The sequence below is a fragment of the Lindgomyces ingoldianus genome (genome assembly GCF_010093535.1).
Source record: "Lindgomyces ingoldianus strain ATCC 200398 unplaced genomic scaffold BDR25scaffold_34, whole genome shotgun sequence".
NCBI lineage: Eukaryota > Fungi > Ascomycota > Dothideomycetes > Pleosporales > Lindgomycetaceae > Lindgomyces > Lindgomyces ingoldianus.
The window spans coordinates 750,158-765,458 of record NW_022985195.1 but is presented as its reverse complement, the minus strand read 5'-3'; the positions used below and the strand labels follow the sequence as shown (position 1 = coordinate 765,458).

At 43.7% G+C, this 15,301-nt stretch overlaps 6 protein-coding genes across 6 annotated transcripts; 3 read left to right on the top strand and 3 right to left on the bottom strand.

Annotated features, from left to right (window-relative positions):
* Positions 1-2,892: 2,892 nt before the first annotated feature.
* On the top strand, positions 2,893-4,717 carry BDR25DRAFT_359791 (uncharacterized protein; the record flags this gene model as incomplete). Its single annotated transcript, XM_033696147.1, has 11 exons — positions 2,893-2,955; positions 2,991-3,150; positions 3,183-3,297; positions 3,323-3,562; positions 3,633-3,666; positions 3,731-3,903; positions 3,956-4,285; positions 4,330-4,446; positions 4,500-4,550; positions 4,590-4,656; positions 4,697-4,717. The coding sequence occupies 11 exons, from the start codon at positions 2,893-2,895 to the stop codon at positions 4,715-4,717; spliced, it is 1,371 nt and encodes a 456-aa protein (XP_033543305.1).
* A 281-nt stretch (positions 4,718-4,998) lies between these two features.
* Positions 4,999-7,108, bottom strand: BDR25DRAFT_345651 (uncharacterized protein; the record flags this gene model as incomplete). Its single annotated transcript, XM_033694070.1, has 7 exons — positions 4,999-5,063; positions 5,117-5,232; positions 5,299-5,817; positions 5,869-5,993; positions 6,041-6,312; positions 6,414-6,797; positions 6,952-7,108. 7 exons carry the CDS (start codon positions 7,106-7,108, stop codon positions 4,999-5,001), a joined length of 1,638 nt encoding a protein of 545 aa, XP_033543304.1.
* A 3,098-nt stretch (positions 7,109-10,206) lies between these two features.
* BDR25DRAFT_317834 (uncharacterized protein) lies at positions 10,207-10,873 on the top strand (the record flags this gene model as incomplete). The annotated part of the gene is made up of 2 exons (XM_033691705.1): positions 10,207-10,402; positions 10,515-10,873. 2 exons carry the CDS (start codon positions 10,207-10,209, stop codon positions 10,871-10,873), a joined length of 555 nt encoding a protein of 184 aa, XP_033543303.1.
* Positions 10,874-11,566: 693 nt separating this feature from the next.
* Positions 11,567-12,726, bottom strand: BDR25DRAFT_345650 (flavo protein-like protein oxygenase). The gene is made up of 2 exons (XM_033694069.1): positions 11,913-12,726; positions 11,567-11,791 (listed from the first exon to the last, which is right to left on the bottom strand). The coding sequence occupies exons 1-2, from the start codon at positions 12,666-12,668 to the stop codon at positions 11,648-11,650; spliced, it is 900 nt and encodes a 299-aa protein (XP_033543302.1). The 5' UTR covers positions 12,669-12,726; the 3' UTR covers positions 11,567-11,647.
* Positions 12,727-12,803: 77 nt separating this feature from the next.
* Positions 12,804-14,397, top strand: BDR25DRAFT_78510 (homoserine acetyltransferase family protein). The gene is made up of 2 exons (XM_033699040.1): positions 12,804-13,336; positions 13,415-14,397. The coding sequence occupies exons 1-2, from the start codon at positions 13,156-13,158 to the stop codon at positions 14,278-14,280; spliced, it is 1,047 nt and encodes a 348-aa protein (XP_033543301.1). The 5' UTR covers positions 12,804-13,155; the 3' UTR covers positions 14,281-14,397.
* Positions 14,109-15,250, bottom strand: BDR25DRAFT_306242 (uncharacterized protein). The gene has a single exon (XM_033690590.1). It carries the CDS (start codon positions 15,211-15,213, stop codon positions 14,515-14,517), a length of 699 nt encoding a protein of 232 aa, XP_033543300.1. The 5' UTR covers positions 15,214-15,250; the 3' UTR covers positions 14,109-14,514.
* Between the last annotated feature and the right edge of the window lie 51 nt (positions 15,251-15,301).

Genomic DNA, 15,301 nt, shown 5'->3' with positions numbered 1-15,301 from the left:
ATTTTTAGAGTAATAATTAAGTAAAAACTTTAAGGTTTATAGGACATTAGCGCTTATAGTAAAAGCTAGAAGTAAGGTATACTATTTTATGTAAATAGTTAGCTTTTTAGCTTATAAATTATTATTAATTTATTTACATCTATTATTCTACCTACTATAAGCTAAATGTTCTAATTCCTCTAGCATAGCAGGTGTACTGCTTTATTTTAAGGATTCTTTAGAGCTAGCTTTTTCTAGTAAACTAACATATTTTATTATACTTATTTTTATTACTTTACTAAGTTAAAAGCCTTATTATCTTCCTTTTTAGTTTTATTCTAAGGCAGTACACTATTTAATGCCTATTTAAAGAAGTACTTAGCTAACACTAGTCTTAATAATAAAGTAGCTTTTACTATAAAGTAGGATAACCTCTAGCTAGCAAACAGAAAGCTAAGGCTTAAAAAAGTTAGGTATTATGTAAAGCATAAAAGCTAGCTCTGTAGGAACTAGCAGCTCTTTTAGATTTAGCAGCATAAAGCAAATTTAGTGTACAATAATAAAAAGAACAGCTTTAAAGTAAAGCTATAGCTCTATAAAAGGTGCTACGCTAAGGGTGTTTATAAAGGGGTAAAGAAAGTTAATAGTTACACTTATATTATAAGCTACTTTAGAAAAAAACATAAAATTAATGTTTTTAAAAAAAGTCTCTTACTTAACACACTAAAAATTTTAGTAAGTCTATTTAAAGCTGCTTATAAAGTTACTAGCTTATTATATATTATCTTTTACAGCATATAGCAGAAAAAAGTGTTGCAGGTAGTAGTTATTAATTAAGTTATTCTTTATAACATTTTTTTTAACATAGTATTATTAGTAAAACTTTAGGGCATTTTTACTTAAAACTAAGCTAATCTTTTTATAGCTTTTTTAGTCTTAGATACTACATTTTCTTCCTACATAAATAAGGCCTGCCTGCGCTAGAGAGCAGAGATTTAAATAATACTAAAAATAGCTTAAAGTAAAATTATATTAAGCATTAATATATAGACTTCTTTAACCTACTTTTTCTTCTTAAGTGTAGTGTTACACTTTATTAGTATGTGTACTTTAGCTTATTATTTTAGCGCCTTAGCACTATAAAAATTAATAATAACATGCTTACTTATGCTAATATAGATGTTAACTACTAGCACTATAACATACTTATTAGCTTTTGTAACTTATATAGTAACTATATAAGGGCAAACTAAGCTAGAGAGATTATTAAAGTTATTAATAACTTTAAAATTATGTTAAAATTTTATTATTTAGTAGCTAATAATATGTTAAATAATAATAATAAAACTATCTCTACTCTTACATAACATCTTAAAAGGCCCCTTACCTCTAAGCACTGTATACACTGCGCTAGTTATACAATCTAGCTAGTAGTTAAGGCAGTTATATATAGGAAAAAAATAAACGCTTTTAAAGCAGCGCTAGCCTAAGCTACTTCTTAGGATTAATTTAAACTATACTATTAGTATAAAGTTATAAGTAAGCTTTATAACTTTATAAACATAGTGTTAGTGTTATATAAATGCTAAGAAGCTTTTATAACTTTTTAAGCTACTTTTAATAATAAAGACTTTTTCTAGAGCTTTAAGACCCTTAATCTTATATAAGATAGTAGTGTATACTAGCATAGTGTCTATCTTATGCTTCTCTGCTATTATAAGCTTAAGGACACTATTACTAAGTTTATTTATAAGTAAAGAGGCACTAAAAATAATAGCGCTAACTTTACTATCTTTAGTAATGCTACTCTTACTAAGATTATTACTAAAAATAAATAAAAAAAAGTTAATTACTTTTATAAGTTTTTTAAAGTTTTTTACTTTATAATAAAACACCTTAAGGGTAAAGGCTTATATAGATCTTTATAAATAACTATTATTAACTTACAACACTTATATACTAAGCTTCTCTAGATAAGGGATAAACTTAAGAGTAAAAGTAATAATTACTACTTTAAATCTAGCATAGCATTTAGCATAGAGAAGTTGCTTACATACTAAAAAAAGTTTATTATAAAGCTACTTATATTTTATTATTATGTTGTAACTATTTTTAACTCTTAGCTTTATCTTCTTTAGTTTAAAGACTACTAGTGTAAGCATTTTTTATAGCATAAAAAAGCTAAGGCTTTAATAAAGGCTATTTTTTAAGAGTATGTTAATACTAAGGTAGAGGTAAAGGCAGAGGACAATAAGCAACTGCTATCTACATAACATAAGTTACTAGGTAGCAAGTATTATAATAAAGGCTTTAAGTAGACTTTTTTTATAAACATAAGCCTTCTTACTAGTAATTATTTATATAAAAAGCAGTAAAAAACAATAGAATTACAGTAATACTATAATAGTTACTATAAAGACATTACTATAGCTAAAAATAATAGCCCTTTATTTGCTAATCTATTTATATAGTAGGAATAAGTTAGACAGCTTACTTATTTTATGCTATATAAAATTGCTCTTAACTTCTTATCTATCCTATCTATAAGCTGCAACTATAAGAGGAGCTTTAGTAGCAGTAAAAAGACTATTACTTATAATAGAAATAAGCTTTTTAGCTTAATAATTAAGGCTCTTTAACTATAAAAAAACTAGCTATATTAGCGCTATATTTATAGTAAATTATTATCCTTAGTAGACTATATATAAGCTGTTACAACATAACTTTTTATAAAATGTTAAAATGTAGAAGAAATGTAAATTATAACAGTTACGCTCTATAAGTGGACTTAAATGTTATGCTTATGTTAAAACGTACTCACAATCTAAGAAGTTACAACCATTAATTTGGCGAGTTGTAACGTATTACGTACGGTTGGGAACGCTGGGAAGGATATCGACAACAACTTCCAGAATGACATCAACAACTGGAATCCGTGGGAGCCGCGTGGGCTTCAGGAGGCGTATCGGTAAGCCCGTGTCCCTTTCTGTGCAGGGCTGTATTGTACGTAGTGGCAAAGGCGAACTCAAAACGCTCTACGAGTTTTCGTGTGGGCAGGATTATTGCCCTTTTGGACCCTGCACCTGTACTTTCAAGGACGTCAGGAGAAAGTAACCCCCGACTATCAACGCCTTGGGTATCCTAATCCTGGGAAAGAATGCTCCTACCTAGGTCTCTGTGACTCTTGCTGCATCCGACGGAAGCTTGCAACAAGAACATCACAAACGAAAGAGTTTTCGTAATTCCAGCCGACCCTCCAGAACAGACGCCCACGAAACCCCTTGTCACAGTCGGCGATCCAGGAACGTTCGACTACGGGTGCGCGATGGGAGAACGGACTGAGTTGTATGATTTACAAACCACCGGACTGGAAACCGGCGACGAACCAATGCTACAATGCATGTAGAAGGGAGATCAACGATGCGGCGGCGGAAGGAAGAACAGCTTCGTATGGTTGCGTGAGCTACGTTCCACTTTACCAAGTAATACCATGGACACTAGACCGTACGTTTCTCCAACTCCGCCTGATGTTGGGCTTAGAAGAGGAAGACACTGAAAGGCTGACAAGATGTTCACTTAAACGGTCAGCTTAGGCAAAACGTACATGCTGGGGAAGTGTTCGTGCGACAACCAGGCAATAAATAACATTGCAGAAAAGTTATTGAAGCGCTACCCGCCATTGCGGAGGTAATTATTCCTCCTAGAAATCGAGCGAGATGAAATATATACTGACATTGAAATCTACTCTTAGATCGGCTGTTTTATCATCATTTCCACCCTAAAGCTCATCTTCGAGGTGATGTTAGACGCGATTCCAGGTGTCGGAGAAGCAGTCAACGCTGGCATGGGTACGTTTGCTCCACCCTCTCCCTCTCCAGACCCCAAGAAAAACTCGCAGATACAGGCAGGATGCATTCGATTTCTGTTCCGACAATGATGGCGGGGCTGGTAATGGCTAGATGAATTCGGACGGAAGCGTGAATACGAAGCTGATGTCTCTCAAAAGCAAAAGTGTCAAGAGCTCAGGCACATCGACAACAGAGTTCTACGAAGCCGGCTTAATGCGCACCACCTTCTCCATCAGCTTCAATTGGGCAGGCGCCCTGACTCCTAACTACGGGAACGATTGGGGATTAAGAGCCAATCCATGCTGGCCGGAAGATATTGTCTCTGAAGACCCTGGCTTCGTGCTCCTCACGGACGACAACTGGTACAATACGGCGCCCAGTTCGGCTGTCCTTGCTGATCTTAAATCAAAAGTACTCTGTTGCTCCAGTCAACAGCCAATTAGCCTCCACAAAGTTAAGTAGGCTAGAGCTGGTGGCTCGTGGACTTGGGACTTGGGACAAGAGGTTTCGATGGTAATGAGCTCATGGCCCTTGTAGACGGCCATTTCGTCGTTCGTGAGGCCAATTCATCGCGACAATTCACCAACAATGAACTAAAGCGCAGTATTAGGCTGATCAAGTGCGGGGATCGTTTCTGAACCCACGAACTGGGAAATCTGGAAGACGAGCAAGTCCTACTGATTCCTGGAGAGTCGAACCCGACACTCCCTGCAGACAATCTCGGTAGCAAAGTTACTGAAGCACCACGGACGATGGTAACAGAGGTCCGGTATGGGAAAATATGAGTGTGCAGATTGCATATAGAGGCCAGAAAGTGTGCGTGTATTTGGTAAGGTAGGAATTGGGCCGTCTCTTTATTGCAGACCTAGTCCAGCACAGCCAGTGTCTAAAACACAGGCGAGTTTTGTACAGCGTGTTATCACAGAACGTGGAACGTGACTAGAGTTGAGTATATCCAATCCTTTTGTCGGAATCAGGCAGGGAGACAGCGGGATGCAACTTTCTAACCTGAAATGCCCCTGCCAGGTTCCGCGTTAGGTGAGAAGATGCAGCATATTGGATTGAAATAATGACCTTTTATCTTTCACGCTTTCGCGGAAGTATCTAGTTTCAGCCCCTTATATAAAAACTACGCTTAATTTTCTTCTTTTAGCAGCTTGCTACTGCCTTCTCACTTGGAGGGTGATTTGTCTCGCCGTAGGAAGTGCTGCAACCACAGGAAATTGCCTAGTGTTTCTAGATGAACAGCTCATTAAAGGGCTAATATTAAATTAGAGAGTTGCACTCACGTCTGAAAGAGCGCCAGTCGAAGAGTCCGATGCTTAGACCCATGCGTATGATCTCACTCACGAAAAATGGGCGTTGCTCTGGGTGTCCATTTGATGCCGCTCCTCCAGTGAGTAATCTGACAAGGGATTAGTATAATCAGTTCTTAGTCCACCTCCCAATCACAAAGGAAACAGAGACTTACATCCAAAGATAGACATAATGAGCCACCTTCCATAAAGCAGAATCGATTCTCCTAATTATCACGTGGAGCCTTCTCATATCGGCCTCATTCACTTCGTTATCGTGCTGTATCCTCAGCGCAACTGCGCGAAAATGAATCTTGCTGGCTAATCGAATCGATTCTTCGATTTTCTTTTTATTCGTTAAAGGAACTTCTTCGCTTGCCTCCTCGTTCTTCATCAAGCGGTTCCAACATCTCTCTCGGCGAAGCTTGAACAAGTCCGCTTCATCCGTTGCTGTGTCCTTATCAAATGCTTCTATGCATAGCATTTCTGTCGCATCAAAAGCATCTTTGAGATACTCAAAGCCTGATTGGAGCTCTGTGTCCGAGCGAGCGAATCCAACATCATTAACAATACGCAGAGGCGACTGTGGGTAGAAGAACTCTGCGCCAGTCGTGCGGATATCTCGTAACACGGGGCCGCATATGTCGATCATAAAGGGTGACATGTTAGAGCAGATGGCGTGGATGAGATCCTGACTATCCATCAAATTAGTCATTTCCAGGAGCATGGTTGGGGAATTAGCTCACAGGAGTGCCTGCTCGCTGAGATGCTGTCCTTGGTCAGCAGGTAGGTTGTTTACACCGCCTCTCATATCAATCATTTGTCGTAGTCCTTTCAAATGTGTCACGATTATATCAGTTCCGCGCACATTCTAAGGATGATTAGAGCCTGTGCCAAGTGTCAGAGAAATAATCATACCTCATACATGCAGATAGATATCACTGCGCCAATGTTGTCATCAGTGATGGCGGTATTGGGATCCTCAAGAGCTGCATTAATAAGATGGAGAGTCCGATCCTTAAAGTAGTGGTGATCTTCCCCCTGAAAATCCCTGACCACATCTCTGTATGCGCAATAAAAAAGTGCGCAGCTGAGAAGAATTTTGGGGTTCACGGCAGCGACCTGCTGCCAGTATGCTACGGGATTCGCTGGTGGTAAACCAGGTCTCTCGACAAAGAGCGTTGTAACATCTGCAGTGGAGGGCAGGTTTAGTATCGTGATCCGCGAGGAGGATATAAATCGATTTAAAAGATATTCCTACTCAGATATGCTGAAACGGAAGGCGGCTTACAGTGTGATACTAACTCAGACATCCGATTATGCAAAGTTTGCGAAACCCATGTTATATCTGAAGGGTGACTCTGGCCTATTAGTGTTGGATATAAGAGCGACGGCTGCCGTGTTAGTGTCGGTAAGAAGTTGTACAATGACCCATTCGTACCGTTCTCACAACAATTCATCCCATTCTGTGAGTCGACAAATGAATATGGTTCGCCGTCGAAACTAGGAAAGGTGTTTCCTGAAGACCATTGATGTGCGGTGATCTCATTTCCAAACATCAGATCACTTGTCCCTGCTAACAAGCCATGAACCTTGCTTTGCCCCGAGGAAATAGTTTCGGGACTATCCGAGGAAGTGTGAAAATGACCGGCAGCGGTTGGAGTCTCTGCTTCGCCTTGAATTATTGGTTCCAAAGGAAGCGGTGTGGGTATTGATGATTGTGCTTGGCTAAAGGAGTACGGGTGTTGCCTTCTGCCCTGAGGTGTGGCCGTCGTCCCCGAAGATGATGCTCCATTTGTTGTATTTTCTAGGGAAGTTAGTGAGCGCACCAATTTGATTATCAGTTACAGCAAGAGGGGGCTGCATACGGCTTTGATGCTGCTTCGCTTCCCGTCGCTTTCTCTGCGACTCCCGCATTACATGCGATTTGACAAGCTCTGACCTCTCAGGGCGAGCGCCCTTGTGGGGTACGAAGGTGAAGTTCATCCTCAGTCGCCCGAATAGGCAATTCCTGCTTCCAGCTACTGGTTGCTATTCGTTGGAAAAAGCATCCCAGCCAGTACAAAAACTGGTTTTGCCGTTCTGTACCTGCATGCAAGGCTCACAGGATCTGTGTAATGATATTTAAAGAAATATTCCAAATCCTTTCCTCAGTTCTCGAACATTTACATCTAGTAAGTAAAGTGGCCTTATTTCACCTTATCGTTGCGTGCCCAGGTCGGTTATGGAGTTGCTAACAACTAGAATTCAAGTACTTTGTAAAAGGGTGCCTTGATGACTGGCTTGCAGATTGGGAGGCTCTCTGGTAGATATCTTGTTCCGGGAAATGTTTGGGAGACAGCTTGGCTGACGGCGTCAACTTTGGACTGAGTCTCATTCGAGCTTTGGTGCGAGAGTAGCCTGAATAGGAAAATGTTCAACGTTCGGCACACTGTGCTCTGCATTCAATCCCTGCGTGTGCGCAGTAATCGCGGCGTTCACTGGTCGTGAGTTCGTAAAGATGCTTACTCAATGCTGAGTGTTCCACGTCAACGTCTCCTATCAGTAAGCTGCGCACCCCAAACCCACCAAAAACCAGCAGAAATGTTTCTTGATATCTTAACGACGACTTAATAATAAATTAAAAAAGTGTATATATAGCTTGTAATACCTATTTTAAGACTCCTACAAAAGTTCTTGAGGAATAAGCCAAGTTGTTATTAAGAGATTATTAAGCAGTTGTTAAGATCTTAAGTTACTGTTTTTTTTCTAATTTTTAGTGGGTTTTAAGGTGCGCAACTTACTCATAGGAGCCGTTGGCATGCTAGGTCTAACATCACAGGGGAATAATTTTAGTAAGAGGAGCTTGTAACTTCTAAATAGAGTTGTCGGCCCCCAGCTTGGGAATGAAAGTGGGGGGCTCGTGTTTGAGTAGAGTCGCGTTTCGAACTAAACCTATTATGGGAAACCATCCTGGCACTCTTCACGGTTTCCGATTTCTTGTCACTGATGAGTAGTTGTACAATTACCCGTCCAAGATAAAGCACATTCTTGTCTTCATATGTAAATTGGAAGCTCAGTACAACAATTTCTTTATATTATTGTTCCACTCTCACTTCAATGGGACGAGATGGCCAAACGCAGTCTTCCTCGAGCTTCACAGAACGGCATGACCCACCGCTTGAGCAAGATGCTGGACCTCCTCTTAGGTGGGGGCTATCACCAAAGAGCTGAATTTGGATGCAGGTCCTAAAGTTCAGTGCTGGTGTTCTGTCCGTGGGACTAAAGACTAGAGTGGCAAGTAGCCGGTATAGGGGTCATGAGGCGACTCTCTCCGCAGTCTCCTTATATGTTAGGTGCTACTACTTTTCAGAGCCTATCAACCCTTAATCTTGGCTGAATCTCAAAAGTACATACGATATATTACTTTCCGACGGTCTACCAAACACATGGACCTGTCCTTTGACTACCCCACTACTAAATATTCTGGAACCGGAAAGCGAGGGGCTTTGTGTTCTATACCAGCATAAGGATTGGTTCTCAAGGCTGGCAACTACTAGGGATAGTAATAACGAATATATGAAGGTCTTGTAAGGATATCTTTTCCAAGCGGAGGCAAACATAGGTGGACCAGAGTATCCAGAGATCACAACGGCCTCTTTTTCTCCGGATCTTCTCACCCCCGGTATATTGAGGCCTGCCTTTAAGTGGGAAGAATAATGGTGGGTGGTAGGATAAATATCACCCAACGGAATGAGGATTGAGATTTCGCATGGGTACATAAGTATGTCCCAATCATAGCACTACTTCACTTTAGGATACCACTACGACCTCGCAATAACGAAGGCTATTGCAGCACAGAAGCTCATAATCTCAGTACTGCATCTGCTAGTTGAGCGTAAAAATTGATAGTAAAGGTAGGAGTGTTAGATAGCGACTTGTGTGATTATTTGAAGAATACTTAGAGGACTTCGAGGAATTAGCTATTTCGGATGAAGGTGAGTGTGATGACTGAGGTGTATCACGATGCCTCTCCGTCAAGGGCAGATGCAGGAACTGTAGTCTTCTAGTAGTTACCACCAAACCCTAGCACGTAGGAGCGAATTCTAGGTCTAAACGATCTGATTAAAGCCACGTAGTTTAGATTTAATGAAGGGCACAGGGCTTCCAACGAGGCGTAGTACTGTACGATTGGGCGATTTTGAGGCCTGTACGGGTGAGATTTTGTGTACGTTCGTACGACAGGGGGGAGGAGAGGTAGGTGTACGTATCGTAACTGTTACGGCTCACGTGATCTGTACGAGTAGTACGATTCGATTAAAGTACGCCGTACTCTAGTCGAAACAGCTAAGACTATGGGTCTCTAGAGACGCAAGATTAAGGTCTAATTAACTATAAAATAACTAGTTCTCCCTAGTAACAAGAGCAGATAGGACTAGATGAGGCCTGTAAGGCGGCAAGAGGCGTGGATAGATAACTCTGGAATAGAAAATGGTCTGTAATAGGCATTTTTGAGACATCCGTACTACGTACCGTACCTAGGGCATCATTAATCGTACGGTACGGCTCACGAACTCGGTACGTTCGTACTGAACACGTGACCGTTACGGTTCACTTTGTACGGACCGTAGTACGGCCCGTTGGAAGCCCTGGAAGGGCATCTCAAGAATTCCGAGTTATATGCTGTTCGATGATTGGTGACAACTTCCTCTTTCACCATAAGAAATAAACTCTCCCCCCATATGTCACTGCAGCCCCCGGAGTTACGATTAACGCTGACGATGCAACTGCTACCACAAAATAGCTTTGAAGCTGTGCTCGTCACGCTTAGACGAGGTCTCCTTGCACGACTTATAGCAGAATACTGACCTCCCTTCAACCAAGATCTAGAATCACTCGAAGCTTCCAAGGCGGGGGTAAAAATACTTGAGAGACCCTGAGGTCTATAACTTGGTTACCCACCGAAGCTTTCTTCCCTTTTTGGCCTTGACTTCCCTGGCCATCATGTCTCCCTGCCAGCTCCATGACTCTCCCACACACAGCATAGTTCCATATTTCGGCGGACACACCAATTCAACTTAAAAGCGGAATCTCGCGGCGTTAACATGTGCAGCACCCCAGCGACGCCGTGGGGCGAAATGGCGTTCGCCATCTTCCCTAACGAATATTTTCCGACATTTGAGCAATCTGATGGCATACCGCTGGACGATTCTATGAATGGGCCCTATCTAGAAGACGCTGGGAGATCGATAACGGAAGCCATACGCGCCGGAGAGTTTGTTGAAGATTCAGTCCTTAATAGTATTCTCGCGCATTCGCCTAAGTGAATTGGGATAGGAAACGAAGGAGACGGTGATGGGTTGAATACGGCTATAGCAATAGTTGACCACGTACTCTATTGGAACCCAAGTAGACAAATGGGAAAGAATGAAGTCAAAACTGCGCGCGACGATGGAGGTAGCTTATCCCGAGCAAACAGATGAGGAAGAGATACTTCGGGGAGGTCCTCGAATCTGGAAAGCTTTCGACCAAGTCCTCGATGAGGCTGGGAAACCTCTTCGCGCAGACCCTAAATATGCACGGCGAATGTCTGAGTCACCTCGTGTCCAGGCTGAACAGGGAATATGTCGCCTTATCGTCTTCCTTGCGGTTGGGTTCCACAGACAGGACATCCTCAGATGGATGCGAGATGTTCTCTTGAGGGAAACCACTCAGGCTATTTCTCAGTATACCCCCCAGAACGACTACGAATCCGTTGGCCCGGTGGAATAGCCTGGAGTGAGTGAAAGAGCTATTAGAGGAGTGTGCTAGGTTATGGGCAACCACATGTACAACCACTCGGGCACAAAGAAACTTCGATGCTGTAACGGAGCGTACAAGGTGCCAGAATCTCACTAGACTCTATCGAGGACTTACCGTGCTTGATGACAATAACCGTATTCCGGTACCCCTACGTGAGTTTGTGGATCGGTGGGCGGAGGTACGTGTCAGATTCGACTCCTCTTTTTTAGGGCGGAAATCCAATACAACATATCGCGCCCTTGTTCTGCATTGGATATCTTTAAAAGCTCTCGGCAATAACCCGAATATAGAGGGGTGCCTCCAGATAACAGAGCAGGAAGGCGCTGGATACCAAGATTCTACTTAGATGAGGGCAAGAGTTTTGTCAACTTTGAGGAGGGATTCGGTCCTACAATCTGGCTTAACAAACCGCCTCAAATGAGCCTGGAAATTTTGTACGTAATCTTCCTCTGAATTCTACTTCAGACACTGTGATTAACAGGTATTTCAGCCGCGAGCAGTGCATTGTAACTATCTGTGCCGAGGCTTTCTGGAAAGTACCGTGGATGGGAGCACACATGAGAAAGGTGGAAGATCGGAGAAGCATACTCTTCACCACACTCGGGACGTGGTGGGAACGTTATTAATCTGCGTTTCTCTTTTTATCAATCCTTTACCGCTTTTCCCATGTTCTTCCCTAGAGTTGCTCGTTTGGACCTTTCGTCTTCAGAGCAGCGCCAAAATGATCTGCTTTGGTAAGACATGCTATTGAGAGTCTGCCTTGGGTTTGGATAGCTTTGCCACCTCCTCGTCTTTCATTACTTCATCGAATGTTGGCCGCGGAAGCTCAAAACCTTCGGTGGTACGACTGAATGTTATGCCGCCTAGACGCGAGATGGGTTTTAGAACCTGGAGAGCGTTACTATGATCCTAGCAGGAGAAACAGACCCCGGCAGCGAGATTCATTTAATAGATCGGGGTGGATCTGAGATCCTCGGCTGCCATTTACAGCAATAGCACAAGCACGTACCGCAGGATCAATCAGCACACCCTCCTCATCCACTGCATCCTCCCTAACCCAAAATTTCACTCCTTCCACCACACCCAACACCCCCGTCTTCTTCCCCGGCGTAACCCTACTCTCCCACTCCCTCGTCTCGACCAACTTTGCCTCGATACTGAACACCGCCTCTTGCACTCGGTCTGGCTTCACTATCCGACTCTTCGCAGGATGTAAGCCTGAGAACGGCCACTCGGAGATTCCTTCTGGAGCATTGAGTGAAGTGTAATTAGCCGCTTCGATGTAGTGCTCGGATATGATATTAAGCACACACTCTTGCGTAGCAAGAAGATTACTAAGAGTATCCTTTGGGCGATTATAACCTCCACTAAAACCAAGGATAAACAGCGGCGGATCGTGGGAGATGAGATTGAAGTAACTAAACGGCGCGAGATTCGTACTCTTCCCATCCCCGCTTATAGTGCTAACGAACCCCACTGGTCGAGGAACGATGCCCGAGATCAGGAGTTTATAGTTGTGGACAGCAGGGCGGCCTTCAGCATAGGGATCAATTTCTCGGTGGGGGATTGAAAGGACTGAAGAATCGTTTGGGCCGTCCCCGGGTTTCCAGTTGGGCTTTGGGGCTTGGGTGAAGTGCCATTGATGAGAGGTGTTGAACAGTGGACGGGAGGCTTCGACTTTCTTGAAATCGGGGTGGGGGTTGCGCTTTACAGTGTTTTCGGCGTCGAGTTTCGGCGCGGAGGGGTCGGCGGAGACCAGTGCCATAACTAGAGATATGTGCAGGAGATCTCGAGAGAAAGCAAGTTGAGGTCCAATTCGAAGCGAGGAAGCGAAGATAAAAGCTCAAAGGATTTAAGAGATCTTTAGTGTTTTACATACACACTTTAAAATATACTTGAACACCGCAGCATTTGTAAGTCCTTCCTCAATAAATTCCCGGCAATTGACAGCGGTATCGTTCCGCGGCCCAAAGTATCTTCCCCCCTTCCGATAGGTCTCGTTGCACCGGCGAATATCCGTCCATCGCGTTCTGCTCAGTGAACATTTTGGTAAACGTCATGCAGCACAATTACCCCACCATTGAAAAAGCTACCCCGCCCTAGCTGCTCAACACCAGAGATGTCGGGACTTAGAAGCTTGTTTGGGGAGGGCGTGATAAGGTGAGGGGTTGACGAAGGCACTTTCAACTAAAAAAAATTCCTTTCGTCGCAGTTTTTGAAGTCGGTTTTCGAATTCTTTTGGCTGCTAAAAGATGGCTTCAGAAGAGCTTGCGAAAGTCGAGCAGTTGAAGATTGCGGACGATTACGAGGTTTACAAGTTAGGGGATTTTAAGTTGAAGTCTGGCGGAGAGATTCCAGATGCGTTCATTGCATATAAGACGCTTGGAGATGCATCGCTGCCGGCGATTATCTATCCGTCGTGGTATTCAGGCTGTACGTCCCCCTTTCTTCAAGCCTTCCTCCAACCTCACCAACCTTCCTTGCTTTATCCCTACTAAAACATCTCTCCAGTGATATCCGACAACCTCTGGCTCACGGGTCCTGATAAAACTCTCAACTCCGAGACATACTATATCATCATACCAGCCCTTTTTGGCAACGGTCAATCCAGCTCGCCCTCCAACACACCCTCACTACGTCCCTTTCCCCCAGTCCTGTTCTACGATAACGTGCGCGCCCAATACGAACTTGTCACCAAACATCTCGGGATTAAACATGCACGCGCTGTCCTCGGATGGTCCATGGGTGCAGGTCAGACGTATCAGTGGGCGACGCAGTATCCGGATTTCATGGACATAGTGGTGCCGTTTTGCGGGAGCGCAAAAACAAGTCTCCATAACCAAGTATTCCTTGAGGGAGTAAAGAGCGCCTTATTCGCAGCAAAAGGTACGAGTTCTGCAGGCGTCTCCAAAGCCGATCTACACACAGAGAAGTACGGATACTCTTCTTTCATCCCAGAGACCCGGTCCAACGGCCTGAAAGCGCTCGGTAGAGTGTATGCAGGCTGGGGGTTTAGTCAAGCATTCTATCGCGAGAGATTGTACGAATCGGTTCTTGGATTTAAGGATCTTGACGATTTTCTGATTAATTTTTGGGAGGCTTGGGCGTGCTCGAAGGACCCAGAGAATATGCTGGTCATGGCTCATACGTGGCAGGCAGGAGATTGTTCGCAGCAGGAACCGTATAATGGGGATTTTAAAAAGGCAATGCACGGGATTAAGGCGAAGGCTTTGGTACTGCCCGGAAAGACGGATTTGTATTTTCCGCCGGAGGATAGCGACATGGAAGTTGAGAATATGAGACCAGGGGTAGGGACGTTGAAAGTCTTCCCGAGCATTTGGGGACATTGGGCTGGTGGTGAGTGGAATTCTATTTGAGTTGAAGTGGACTCGTGTTGACTGATGCGTAGGTCCTGGACAAAGTGCGGAGGATGTGAAGTGGCTCGATGATAATTTGCGAGAGTTCTTCGCTAAAAACTGAGTTGTTTAACATATAATGACTGAGCTTGAGTATCCTTTCTTCTAAGAACGGAATTTCGTGTATGTTGTCGTATTGGTATGCCACGCATTAATTCGCGTATTAAAGGAGGATGAACATAGGCAAAGAAGTCTTTACTTCTTTCCGAGATTTACTTCTTCAACGACTGCGAATCGGCCATAGTATCCCTTACGCTCAAGCACGTATACTCTGTCAACGTACCAGTCAAGGACAGTTGGCTGTCTCTCCTGAAGATCATTTGTTGATTGCTCAGCTAGGGTGCTTGATACGCTTTTCCTGATTTCTTCACCCAGGTTCTGGGCTTCTTGACTGCTCTTTGCTTGGCCAATGGATAGGTGAGGACTAAATGGTCGATCATCAGCATCGCATTCTCGGAACTCGGCTTGTAGGGCAGCTTGAAGGCGGTGCAACGGATGAAGTGATGAGTCCGAATTTGGTGGCACCGGATCCAACCACACAGTCTTACTTCGCGCGCCATGGGAAAAGGTACCCGGGGGGTCGGCACTTAGACGAATTTCGAAGGGCTCGATATCTTGCAATGCACTGCAGATGCGGGTGCGGATATCTTGCTTCAAGTGAGGTAGCTGTGGATCAGGAGATTGTTGCTGTTCGTCTTCTTGCTGCACACCTCCTTCCGCTTCAGATGGGGATGCAAGAAAGGGATAGATGAGGTTAATGTGTGGCGGCCAGCGGGAAAAATGCTTGTCGTAGACGCGCCGCACTGTTTCGATAGGTGGCTGAAGGGAGGATGGTGGAATCAGCGCAATGGCACTCTTGTATGAGAGGTGCTGTGCCAATTTTGGCGGAACCATGGCGGAGTCACAAAGCACTGCAGAACCTCGTGATAGGACGATGATGTTGATTCCGACACTTCACCTCATCCTCGGACGCGTAGAATAA